Source organism: Zootoca vivipara, chromosome 7 (assembly GCF_965207765.1).
Source record: "Zootoca vivipara chromosome 7, rZooViv2.hap1.1, whole genome shotgun sequence".
NCBI lineage: Eukaryota > Metazoa > Chordata > Lepidosauria > Squamata > Lacertidae > Zootoca > Zootoca vivipara.
In genome coordinates, this window is record NC_142590.1 from 65,547,889 (window position 1) to 65,560,667 (window position 12,779).

The window sequence follows — 12,779 nt, forward strand, 5'->3', positions numbered from 1 at the left end:
TTGTAGTCTGTTGTATTGAGTTATTTTTTGTGTTATATTATTTATTGTTATAAAAGGAATAAAAATTTTCTTGGGGGGAAAAACGAGTCCTTGAGGAAAGCCATGTTTAGTAGGCAATGGAAATGCAACTAAAATGCTAAGCAGATAAAAAAGAAGAAAATGAATGTTCCAAGGCTAAATTAAGTAAAAAAATCCAGTTATAGAAGCCAAGCAATCAACTGAAATTAAGTCTTATATAAGCCTTATAAAAAGAAACAATGGGAACAAAACAAAAACAGCACAAAAACCCCAAGACATTCAACAGCAAAGAAGAGCCTTAACACAAACTGTATAATCCAAAGTTCCCTCTTGTTTTAAGAACTTTGCATGAATACTCTTCCCTGATGATATCTAATCATGCAAAAACCTGCAAGCCTCATTCTCAAAAGTCAAATGAAATATGACCTGAATGTCCATTCTAAGCCATTTAGATAGTCTGCAATGGAAGGAACACAAGACTCAATTGAGAATTGCTATGTATTTGGGGCTTAAAATAACTTTGAGTAATGCTATAGTTTAAACAACAGGTAGATTTCACCACTGCCCTTGTTTACCAGCAGGTTGAAAAGATAGGAATTACATCTAGATACAATATATGGCTTACATATAAATGGCTTGATCATAAATATATTTTCTTGAATGCACATCCCACTAATTTGTTTGTGACCAACATTCAGTGATGTGTTTTTAGGAGTAGAGTAAGTTTTAAAACAGCACAAGCCAACAGTGTGCATCCTAGAACACCATCAATTACTGAAAAGCAGCACCTTCCAGTAATGGCATAGATAGGAAAAGCAGCTTTCTCACCAGATTAGGAGGTGATAAGTGCTCCTGGTTTACACTTGAAACTCAAACTGTAAACCTGACTGAACCAAGGAAGCAATGCTCCTTTCATCTGTTCTCCCCTGGTCTATCTACGCACCAACCATTATCACTCTTGTCTTGGATTTAGTTTCAATTGGCTCTGCTTAGTTTCAATCTCCCTCTGCTCAGGCAGGGAAAGCTTTTGCAAGTACAGATCCAGAAAGATACATGAATGTAAAATGCTCTTCTCTCCCTGCTTGGGTGGGAAGGACATGTCTTTCATAGGTGCAAATTTGGTGGTGTAATCCAGCATGCTCATGCATATTCTGAATAAACAAAGAAGAATGAGACCACTCCAGCACAACCCCAAGTACAGATACTAGAAGATGATTAGAATCTGATTCCCCTGGGAATGGCTGGGCAGGTTAAGAGCTGAGCCAACTTACTGCAGGCCTATTTACACATGCCAGGTCCTACAGTTGTATCGGTACTATCAACTGCTCTTGCTGTAAGTTCTTACAAACCCCCTAAAGTCAAATTTTCCTTCGTTAATCTCCAATTAATAGATAATCTACTGACACTGCTAACGCACCTTCAGTTACATAACCAGGACATGACCCAGGTTAGAAATACTCGATCTAGTTGTGATCACCAAAAATGGAAGGTTTGACAATGAGCAACAGCTGAAAGGATCCTCAACATTTATGTTTTTTCCTCCAATTGTGACTATCTCACTAAAGGTATCTAGCACCTTCCATTCCTTTACGTGAGTATAGTACAGTGGTACCTCGGGTTACAAACGCTTCAGGTTACAGACGCTTCAGGTTACAGACTCTGCTAACCCAGAAATAGTACCTCAGGTTAAGAACTTTGCTTCAGGATGAGAACAGAAATTGTGTGCCAGTGACGCGGCGGCAGCAGGAGGCCCCATTAGCTAAAGTGGTCTTCAGGTTAAGAACAGTTTCAGGTTAAGAACGGACCTCCGGAATGAATTAAGTTCTTAACCAGAGGTACCACTGTGCTCCCTCTTCCACATATACAGCTCAGCTTCTCCCAAGCAGTCTTAACTTACCAAGACAGCCAGCACAAAACATAAGAGGTGCCCATCTGGATCAGATCAAAGGACCATCTAAGTCCAGCATTCTGTTGTGACAGTAGCCAATACAGATGCCTTTGCCAGGGGTGGAGACCTGTAGCACCTAGATGTTGTTGGACACCAATTACCATAAGTCCCAAATAGTATGGGGCCAACAAGCAGGGGTGATGGGAGTTGTAGCCCAGCAACATCTGGAGGGCCAAATGTTGCTCACCCAAGGGCTGTGGGAAGCCTGCAAGAAGGCTACAAAGTCCAGGTTGTGAAATCTGGTTGGCCAGTATATTAAAAATCCTATCTTAAATGGCAATTTTACCAGGCAGTGGATATGACTTCAATTCTTAACATCAGCAAATTAAGCATATTAAACAACTGTATTAGATACTTGGAAGGGCATTTTTTTAAAAAGCAATGGACTCATGGAGGCTTTGCAGTCACTGTATAGTTTAGAATGTTTGGGTGTGAAGATAATAATTTCATTAATTAAGCCACAAAAACCAAAGCTTAAAAACAGAGCCAAGTATCCTCCAAAGGGCATTTTGGTACACTCAGGTCATATTTTCAAGCTTTCCCGCAGAACCAGCAATACTACAGACTTACTTTTGAAAATTCAAGCTGCTATTTAGGTCTTCATGATCTTGGTCTTCCATAAAACTACATTTAAGCATGTAGGAACAATATTATTTATTATTTTCAGACATAGTTGTAGTCCACAGTGGATGTACTGCAAAAATTAAGTCTATACAGAAAGGCAGCTCTAGCACATGATGTTTCTAGGTGACCAATAAACAGAACAAAGGTTCCTGCTCAGTTAAGAGGGATGGAGAATGGCTCATATTGCCAGTATATTGCTGTCAGTATAAGAGATAAATGGGTAAGGGGAGGGAAATAGCACACATCTGGAGCAAAAATAATGGCAAACTAATTAAATTATTGGGCAACCACACATTATTTGGTTTTAGTTCTTTCATGGTCAGACTTCATATTGCAAAAGATGTTTATAATTTAATCAAATGGGTAACCTGTATTTTGTTTTTTTTAAAAAAAAGTTAATTCATTGTCATCACCTTCATTGGTTTGTTGAAGTCACCACCACAGAATGTTTGCAGAGGAACACTGAACTTTCTCCAGCAGGGATTTAAATTGTTCTTAATTACCTATAAAAGAAATCCAATTACAATCAAGTGCCTGAGATTTCTCCTCATCCTACAAGTATATTATGACAATAGCATTCCCTCACCTAGAATTTCTGCAGACTATTAAAAAAAAAAGCTGCATAATAATTTTCTGGATGAAAAGTAGAGTACCATTATGATAAGACATAACTCATTGCTTATAAGCAAATATCTGTTAATACACTTGATGTATATGTAATAAACATATATGTATTTTCTGTATTTTAAAGCCAATTTCTAGTTTCATATCTAGATAAATTTAAACATGATCTCAGCTGAACGTGCACAGTTTGGCATAAGTATGAGATTTTGGGTGGCCACAGCTGCAAAATTTATGAGCTGCTGCAGTGCCTTCCAGACATCCCTATTGGCTTGTACATCACCACCCAAATATGAGGAACTTATAGTGGGTTGAAGTCTGAGAACCTCTAGCAAAAGAAACTGTTATGTAATGCAGCCCACTATGCCCACTGAAAAGGTGTTTCTGAAGGTCGGAAGCCCTCTGGAAGAGAGTGGGATGGGGAGGTATCACCCAAAGTCCGGCTGAAGCACCCTGGATTGGCAGAGCTCCACTTATGCATAATGCCTCTGCCCGATTTTGTCCAAAGAAGTTGCAGTTCCATTTTTTTGCAATTGAGTTCATTCAGAGGCAGTATAACTCCCCATTAAGATATAGCAGCTCCTGAAGTTCAAAAGTTGAATCACTGTGCAAATCCTACCTCTGATCGGTAGACAAGCTGCCATTTTCCACCATCACTCTCTTTATAAAACTCCAAAAATGGATCAGATTTTCCCAAAAAATCCTGTGTAGAAAAAGAACCTTGATCTTTATACAAATAATAATTCAGCATATAAGAACTTCTAGAGCAACATACCTTTCTGCTATTACTGGCAACACACACACACACACACACCCCCACACCCACACCACATATCAAGCATTCAACGAATAAAAGCTTATTTTCAGTCACAGATGTTTCTGTTCGGTCCTTTTGTTCATTTAGTAGCCTGCAAACAATGCACGCCAATGCTCAGCTAAGGCAAACTATAAAGTGCTTTAAGCACCAAAATGCATGGTAGCGAGAGCTGAAATTATTATGCTTCTCTAGGAAATCTGTACTTCAAGAATTAACTTCAATAAATAAAAAGCTTTACAAAATAATAATAATAATAATAAATTCAAGTGTGGTCCCTCATTCCTCTCTCATTCAACCTCCCCCCCCCCCATTCCTTCGAAGCAACAGACAGGTCCATTCTCATGTAAGCCCTTAATTACTACATTTATTGCCATTTCCTTCTTGATGTTTCTGTCATGACATACATTGTGAAACCTATTCACACAAGTACTGCTATAAAGCCAGTGTGGGGAGGTGTCCAGGGATCTAGTCCCTGTTAGAGATTCATTCCCTGTGTTTGCATTCATGGGATTGTTGTCTATCACATGATGGTGTATGTTTTCATTCCACAAAGTCAGACGTGTCAGGAACAGGATGTTTTTGTTACTGTGTGTTCCTGAAGTGGGGCTATTGTCCTTTGTTCATTCTCTTTGCTGTCTGATGCTAGAGAGAGAGGGAGCCATGTTGCATTGCTCCGTGTGTGTTTATATGTAAATAAACGTAGATTAGCCAAATGCTGTGCTACTGAGTTCTGTTACGCAATTGTACAAACTCTGCAGATCTGTAAGTGTGCTGATGTCAGTTGGCATCAGTCGCTGTGATGTTCCGGCAGAAGAATGCTTTTGTAGCTCCCAAATGATTGACCAGGAGGGAGAGAACATGCCAGTCAGGCATGTGTCTCTGCCAGGGTCCTACTCGCGAGTAAGAGATCCTAACAGTCCCCACTCAACCATAAAGCTCAGTGGGTCAGTCAAGCCTCTCAGCCTAACCTACCTCACAAGTTGCTGCAAGGATAAAATGGAGTGGGGAGAGCTCTGTACACCACCTTGAGCTCCTTGGAGGAAAGATAATAATAATAATAATTATTATTATTTATTTATTTATTTATTTATACCCCGCTCATCTGGCTGAGTTTCGCCAGCCACTCTGGGTGGCTTCCAACAGAACACAACGTTAAAATGCAATAATCTATTAAACATTAAAAGCTTCCCTAAACAGATGTCTTCTAAAAGTCTGGTAGTTGTTTTTCTCTTTGACATCTGGTGGGAGGGCATTCCACAGGGCGGGTGCCACTACCAAGAAGGCCCTCTGCCTGGTTCCCTGTAGCTTGGCTTCTCATAGTGAGGGAACCGCCAGAAGGCCCTCGGCGCTGGATCTCAGTGTCCGGGCAGAACGATGGGGGTGGAGACGCTCCTTCAGGTATACTGGACCGAGGCCGTTTAGGGATGGGATATAAATGTTGGTTCAAGTACCGAATGAACTGGAAAGAGAGTTACTTTCAATATATCATTTACCTTTTTGTCTAAATTCCGGGCTTCAACATCTATGGACACAACTCTAGTGTCTTTAATCTCTTCTGCAGAAATCTGAAAATTCAAGGGGAAATAATTTCAGTGTGATTTTGGAAAGTATTCTAATGTGAATAATGCAGGCCGTTCAAATACACAAATTATAAAACAAGTTCACCAATGTACTTCACAATTAGCTTAACCAAAGGAGAAATATATGAAGCTATCGTGTTCCAAATACATTCGCGTGAAGCAGCAGTGTTATTTACTTCCTAGATTCTCCCTAGATTCCTCCTGTGATAATGTGACTGCTGTGGAATGCAGAAGCTGTTTGAATTACTTGCAAAACTGTTTTTTTTTTAAAGCAAACCCGAACCACTTCATACTCCACACATATATTTCACAATAATGAGGTTAGTTGTCCTGTTTAACTCCCTTCATCTTTTCATTTTTTTAAAAAATGTTTAACTATCAGAGGTCTGATTTAGCCCTATTGAAATGAATGGGAATGTGAAACTACAAAATGTCTATGCTATTCCCGGCAACTTCTCAAAATAGGATAGACAAACCCTTAGCATTTATGCCTCTATCATGAATTCTGTATCACTTACCTATTTTGGTTTTTTAAAGGCCTGTACATTCCTGTGTACACACAACACACCCACCCACAATTACAAAAAGGATCACAGGGGTTTTTTGGTTCTCCAGGAGTAAATTTCAACCTAGGGTTAATTCTGTTTTGCTTTGACACAAGAGTTAACATAGTGTAAACTTGAAACGTTTATTTCTTATTTGAAAAGACAAACAGCAAACCTTATTAGACCATTGAGGTTATTGAGGTACATTGGCCCACTTCCATTATTTACTATGAGGCCAGTATTTCACTCAGGCATTAGTTTCTGTGTTGTTTCCTCTTGTGTTATAAGCCAGTATCTCATATTTCCCTTTTTTCTCCTCCAGGGCTTCCTGATAGCCCAATAAAGAATTTAAATAGACATGGACAGTTTCAATGTACCCCGATAGCTTTTTAGATCACTTTTTTTAATATGACACTTTTAAAAAAAACCACTATTTTGTCTGTTAAACTGGAGTAATTGTGAAATCGATCACAATTTTTAAATTTATGTTTATTTCAGATAGTTCTATATCACTTAATATTTAAAATTAATGGTATATATATTCTTAAAATAAAAACACTCACAATTCAATTTATTCATAAAACCAGAAAACTACCTTAAAATGCCTGCTGAAATAAGGAAGTCTTTGTTTGGTGAAAAAAACTGTAGAGGAACCTTAAATTAGCCAGAAATGAGTTTCTTACCGTAACAGTGCCTTTTCCTGCAGGTTTTCCTTTCTTCAGCATTAAAGGCTGAGTGACTGTTTTACTTGACACAATCTAAAGAAGAATGAAATCTATGCATCCATTACAAAAGTCACACAAAGTGATATATTCTACCCTGAGGCAGCAATGTGAAGAAAGAAATATCACTGGCAAAAGGCCAATTAACATGCGGTCAACATGACAGACATTTTTGCAGCTATCAGTTATAACAACCCATCATAACTACAGGTGAAACTCGGAAAATTAGAATATCTTCGAAAAGTGCATTTATTTCAGTACAGTAATGCAACTTTTTATTTTAGTTTTTTTATTTTAATTTTTACAAATGCTTTCTTTTGGAAATTCCACAGTAATATAACAAATAGTTACAATAATAAAAAATAAACAAAAATAAATATCGTTATTAATTTCATTAATTACATTCCAATTATAATTGACCTGCCTAATGACAAATAATAACAATTACAACAAATAAAGGCTTGACATAGCTTGCTTTGCATGTCATGCATCTATCTCATATATTGGTTTCGCCTTTTAAGTTGCGTTCCTGAAATAAATGCACTTTTCAACGATATTCTAATTTTCCGAGTTTCACCTGTTTTTACATAGTGTGAAATTTTATCATGGAACCCAAAAGCATTTGCCAAGATACATGTCAATGTAATTATATAAATGTAACGAGAAACAGATTTGAACTTTTACGTGATTTAACCATTTGGATTTTCAGGCAGCTCCCAAAGCCTCAGGATGCATTATTTTAAATCAAAGGAACAAACACAATAAGGATCAAGCAAACTCACATCCCAAGGTACTGAAAGGATTGTGTAACTCAGCCCTAAGAACTACCTCCAATGCTGTAACAACATGTTATGGCAGATGACTTGGTGCCACCAGCGCAACAGCCCCTTATCCAGAGCTTTCAAATACATTGTCAGCAATGTAATACTTCTCCTTTACATCTGCAGGTGTGGCAGTGGGTGTGCTGGACTGTTGCCTTGCCTTGGTAATGGACTGGATAAGAGCCAATAAAGTGAAGCTCAATCCAGATAAGATGGAGGCTCTGTTAGTGGGTGGTTCCCTAGACCGGATGGATGGGAGGTGGCGTGCTCTTGATGGGGAATAGCATGGAGGTGCCACTGGATGCATTGCTGTCACTTGAGGCTCAGGTGGCCTTGGTGGCATGGAGTGTCTTCCATCAGCTACACCCCTAACCAGACAGGGATAGCCTAACTTCTGTTCTCTATGTTCTGGTACATGGGGTTGCCTCTGAAGACTGTTCAGCTGGTGCAGAATTCAGCGGCCAGGTTGCTTACCAGGGCAAGACGGTTTGAGCATATAGCACCAATCCTGGCTGAACTGCACTGGCTGCCAATTAGTTTTCAGGCCCAATAGAAAGCACTGGTTTCAACCTATAAAACCTTAAACGGCTAAGGATTGCAATACCTCAAGGATCGCTTTCCCCCATATGAACCAACTCGGACCCTGCAATCACTATCTGAGGTCCTTCTTCATGTGCCTCCTCCAGGAATGGTCAGGAGGGCAGCAACCTGAGAACTGGCCTTTTCTAGTCCCTGCTTGTGGAATGCTGTCCCCAAGGACCAGGGAGGCTCACCTGGTGCCTTTGTTATACACGCACGCGCGGGTTGTGATTCGGCGCTTCTGCACACGCACGAGCGCTGAAACCTAAAAATAACCCGTTCCGGCACTTCCGGGTTTGCCGCAGTGCGCAACCCAAAAACGCACAACCCGAAGCGTCTGTAACCTGAGGTATGACTGTATATCTTTAGGCGGCAGGCAAACATATTCCTCTACGGCCTAAACCTGGGGTGGGTGTGTTTTTATATTGTAAATCACCCAGTAATCTTTGAATAAAGGGTGGGATATAAATTTAATGAATAATAAGTTTTATTATCCTGGCTGCCAGCATAACATTGCTGCATTGTAAGTTTTCCTACCCTATTTCATTGGCACATGTGGGGGTGAGCACTCCTGCAATGCCATGCCACACCTCACATTTTGGGCTACTTAGAGTTAGAATACATCAGGCGTAAGGTAAACGTCTATTTCGAAGCCTAGGGGTGAGAATGAGAACAACTCTATCATGGAATTATTGTCACGTGCGATAGTCACAGTGAGGTCTAGTTTTATGGTTGGCAAGACTGACGTTTGCTTGTGTCCAGCAAACAAGCAGGTCCATAGAGTCCTGCACCACCACAAAAAAGGAGGCAATTGATGCAAGTACTTCTACTCTTAACTGAAAGCTTTCAGAATATTAACTCCTCCTTTCATCTGTGTAATTAAAAGATTAAAAAATAGCACGTAGCATTACAGTACTTGTTTTCCAGTACCTGTCCCAAGGTGCACTCAGCCCCTCCAAGAAAGTCATCATCATTTAAGTCATAGGATTTGTTATCAATGTCGTAAATGCCAAATTTCAGTTTCTGAACTTTCTCAAAATAATAATCAATTTGCAGCTTCTTTGAAAATTGAGGATTCTGGCAATTCTTTATTTTTTCAGTTCGATCCAACTGTAACAATACAACAAGAAAGGGAAATGTCATGCTTCAACTCACATTCTTTAACAGAAAACTAGAGGTGTGATCAAAATTAAGTACTTTCTAAGTTCTACTTTGAGTGGGAGATCTTAACCCCTCTGAAACTATTTGGATTTACAAGTGCTTTGTTTTAACTTAAGAGGAAGAAAAATGGTTGAACATGCCAAAGTTATGCAATTTTAGGTGATTAACTTTGGCTGCATCTCCTGTTTGAAATTCTAGAGCACCTATGCCAGCCAGTGATAAAAATACTGAGCTAGAATAACTAATCATCTGACTTGATATAAAGCAGTTTCCTACACAACACTTTCCTGTGGCTGCTTACTGCAGGGGAAACAGTTCATGGAAGCATATTTTCCACGGTGGTATTTTCATTAAGGACCGAAGAAGCAAAAATAGAAAGGAAAACACCAATGTCCTTTTTTCTGTAGGTAGTTCAGGTCATAAACTGGCCTGAGTCACATGTAATGCTAAGTCAAACTATGACGTATTTTGAACAAGTAAGCATGCAAATACACAAAGCAAACATCACAACTCCTCCCCTAAGCCATAGTAAAAGGTAAAGGTAAAGGGACCCCTGACCATTAGGTCCAGTCGTGACCGACTCTGGGGTTGCGCGCTCATCTCGCATTATTGGCTCATTATCTGTCTCACTCCAAGCAAACCACAAAGTGCAGCTAAAGTTTATTTTTGGCTTGCTGCTCATGGCTTGTTTGGAGGAGACAAAACCATGAACCTAGGTTCCCATGTAATGATATACTAAACCATGGCATGGCTTAGTTTTGATTAGTGCAGCAGCAGTAAGCCTGGAAGAGCAGCAAGACAGCTGCAGATTTTGCTCTGTGTGCTCACATTCTTGCTTGCTCTTGCTTAGTCATTGTTTGGGATTGGCACTACATGTGACCCAGGCCAGTACAGAAATATACTGCCTTCAATCTTTCCACTGTCAATTACTTGTAGAAGATACAAAAAGTAACAAGAGTTAAGGGCAATCATGCTGGTCCATTATATATATATATCTAAATCCCCATAAGCTGCATAATAGTAAGAGTTTTATGTTAGGAACAACCAAAATGCCAAAGTTGTGAACAGGCTTCTGATTTCTCCTGAACACTTTTTCAGGTTGGATGTTGAGTAAAACCAGAAGGGAAGGAGAGGAAAAGTTGGGTATGTTGACTTTGGGGCAACTAAATATGCATTGTCTCCAAATGGAACTTCAAACAGTAGAACGATTTGACAACATAGTGGAACTTTCAGCATTTCAAAGGGAACATTAAAAATGCTGATGCTGTTATTGCCGGCCTCCTTTCTCCACCAAAAGCCAGAGGAAATGAATTAGCAAATACAAATTCAGTTAAAACTAATTTATAAAAACTTTCATGATTAAAAAGCGTGGGCTACGTAAAAGCCCTGTATATATTTTTATTTTAAAAATGGGACGTACACACAAAACTTGTGAGATTTTGTTGTCATTTAGCTCATTTAATTGCTAAAACCTGTAAAATATTAATCCTTAATTAATTTTAACCAAGACATCAAGTGTTCAGATGTGTTCAGAAAGGAAACATTACCAACTTCTGGTAGTTTTAAAATTACTACAAACAGTTCCTTACTTCGGACCATTGGTTTCCACCAACATCTTGAAGCAGGACACATAGAGGATCAGATTTTGAGCCAACATCTTTATCAAGCAGATTATTGCATGATATGGACAGTTCCACCTTTGTCACGCAGTGCGCCATCTGTTAACAGAGTGAAAGGAGAATGATGAATACTCTTTAAACGATTCAGTCATAATAATAATAAATATGTCATCTGTTTCCTAATACTTTCTTTTGACTGCCATGTATTCTCTTGTCTTTACAGACCATAGAGCTAAATACATTTTCCTCCAAAAATAAAAGAAATAAAGAAGTAATGATCAGGTACACTGTTTTAACTACTTGTCTGATACTCACAGAAAGCTTTGGCCCAATGCCATTTAATATGATGGTGTTAGGGTTGCTTCATACAGTCAGGTTTTCTGTACAGTATCAGAAATATTTCTAGAACATGAAAACTGTATGAAGCTGCACTTTTCTTGTACACATGCGTATTTTCCTGCAGAAACATGCAGTGTAACATTCAAATGGACCAAATGCTAAATATAATAATCTGCACATCAGTTTCACACTAATGTTAATATACAACAGAAATTGATATGGGTTTAACATACTAACTGGCAAACTTTCAGACCGCATAGCTCATTACTTTTCTGTTTCAACATCATCACATGCCCATGGGCAGATGTTATGGAGAGGCTAGTTGACTTGGGATAACCCTAAGGAAAACTCAGATTGGTTGGAAGGTAAGCAGGAAGAGATGCAGCCCTGCTACAGACGCTACAGAAGCAACACCAGGCCAAGCAACCCTTTCATGCATCTAAATTTAACTGATGTAGAAAGGGGTTGTGTGGGGACACCATTTAGGCTTCCCAAACCCACTGCAAAGAATAGCTGTGCACACCTGAGAAGATGCAAGGGCAACCAGAAGGTCCCAAGAATAGTTAACATCTGTTTTGTCTCCAAACAAAACTGTTTTTTACTGGACACCCTCTCTCGTGTCTATAGGGTGCAGCTACCACACAGGCTTAACCTGTGACAGTAGTAATTTTACCATAGGTAAATATAAATGAGGAAAACCACCACTAAATATTTCATTGTTCATGTTTCATTCCTTGTAGCTCACATTGCCTCCACAGCTGGCAAAGTCAGTATATGATAAGCAGATGCCATGAGTCCATCACTCATTACTCCTGTGATACGACTGCAAATCACTTTCTCACACAAATACAAAAGGCAATTCATAAGTAATAATCATCCACGAGTTCAGAAATATCCAAAAGGAAGCCTCTGGGCAGACAAGACACCTTCTACAAGATGGGCATTCAAATCACACGACTATGCACACTCCACCTATGGAAAAGTCATAACAACACCATACGACAATTAATCTGAAAGCACATGCCTTGGCAGAATAGCTATGTTCCTTTAATTTTTTTTAATAGCATACAAACATAAACGGACGCAACACAAAACTCAATACATCTGTTGTTATATTTGCCATATAGTCCCAAGGCAGCTGCTATGTTTCTTCAAAAATGTCCTTTTCTTAAATCACACTATTATCAGTTTATGCAGGTTCCAGGCAAATCTGCTGTCCCTTGCAGTTAACCAAGTTTATAAGGGTTGCAAAGTTCCCATTCCTCTCTCACTTAAAGAAGCATTAGCTACTTTCCCAATGACAAAGGAAGTAGCCTGCAACTCACCTAAATCAGGTACTGGCAGACTTCAGGCTTGTGGGATCTTGCTCTTTTACTAGAACCCCA

At 39.2% G+C, this 12,779-nt stretch overlaps 1 protein-coding gene across 13 annotated transcripts in view; it reads right to left on the reverse strand.

Annotated features, from left to right (window-relative positions):
- The window catches only part of CPNE1 (copine 1), a 54,425-nt gene that overhangs the window by 6,619 nt on the left and 35,027 nt on the right, over window positions 1–12,779 (reverse strand). For 11 of the 13 annotated variants that reach the window (XM_060277218.2, XM_088673435.1, XM_088673432.1 and 8 more), the window contains 6 exons: window positions 11,026–11,154; window positions 9,206–9,385; window positions 6,837–6,911; window positions 5,522–5,593; window positions 3,831–3,914; window positions 3,004–3,093 (listed from right to left, as the gene is read on the reverse strand). In XM_060277218.2, the coding sequence (XP_060133201.2) occupies window positions 3,004–3,093; window positions 3,831–3,914; window positions 5,522–5,593; window positions 6,837–6,911; window positions 9,206–9,385; window positions 11,026–11,154 (630 nt within the window). The remainder of the gene's footprint in view (window positions 1–3,003; window positions 3,094–3,830; window positions 3,915–5,521; window positions 5,594–6,836; window positions 6,912–9,205; window positions 9,386–11,025; window positions 11,155–12,779) is intronic. The other 2 variants (XM_088673437.1, XM_088673438.1) reach the window with 1 other exon arrangement.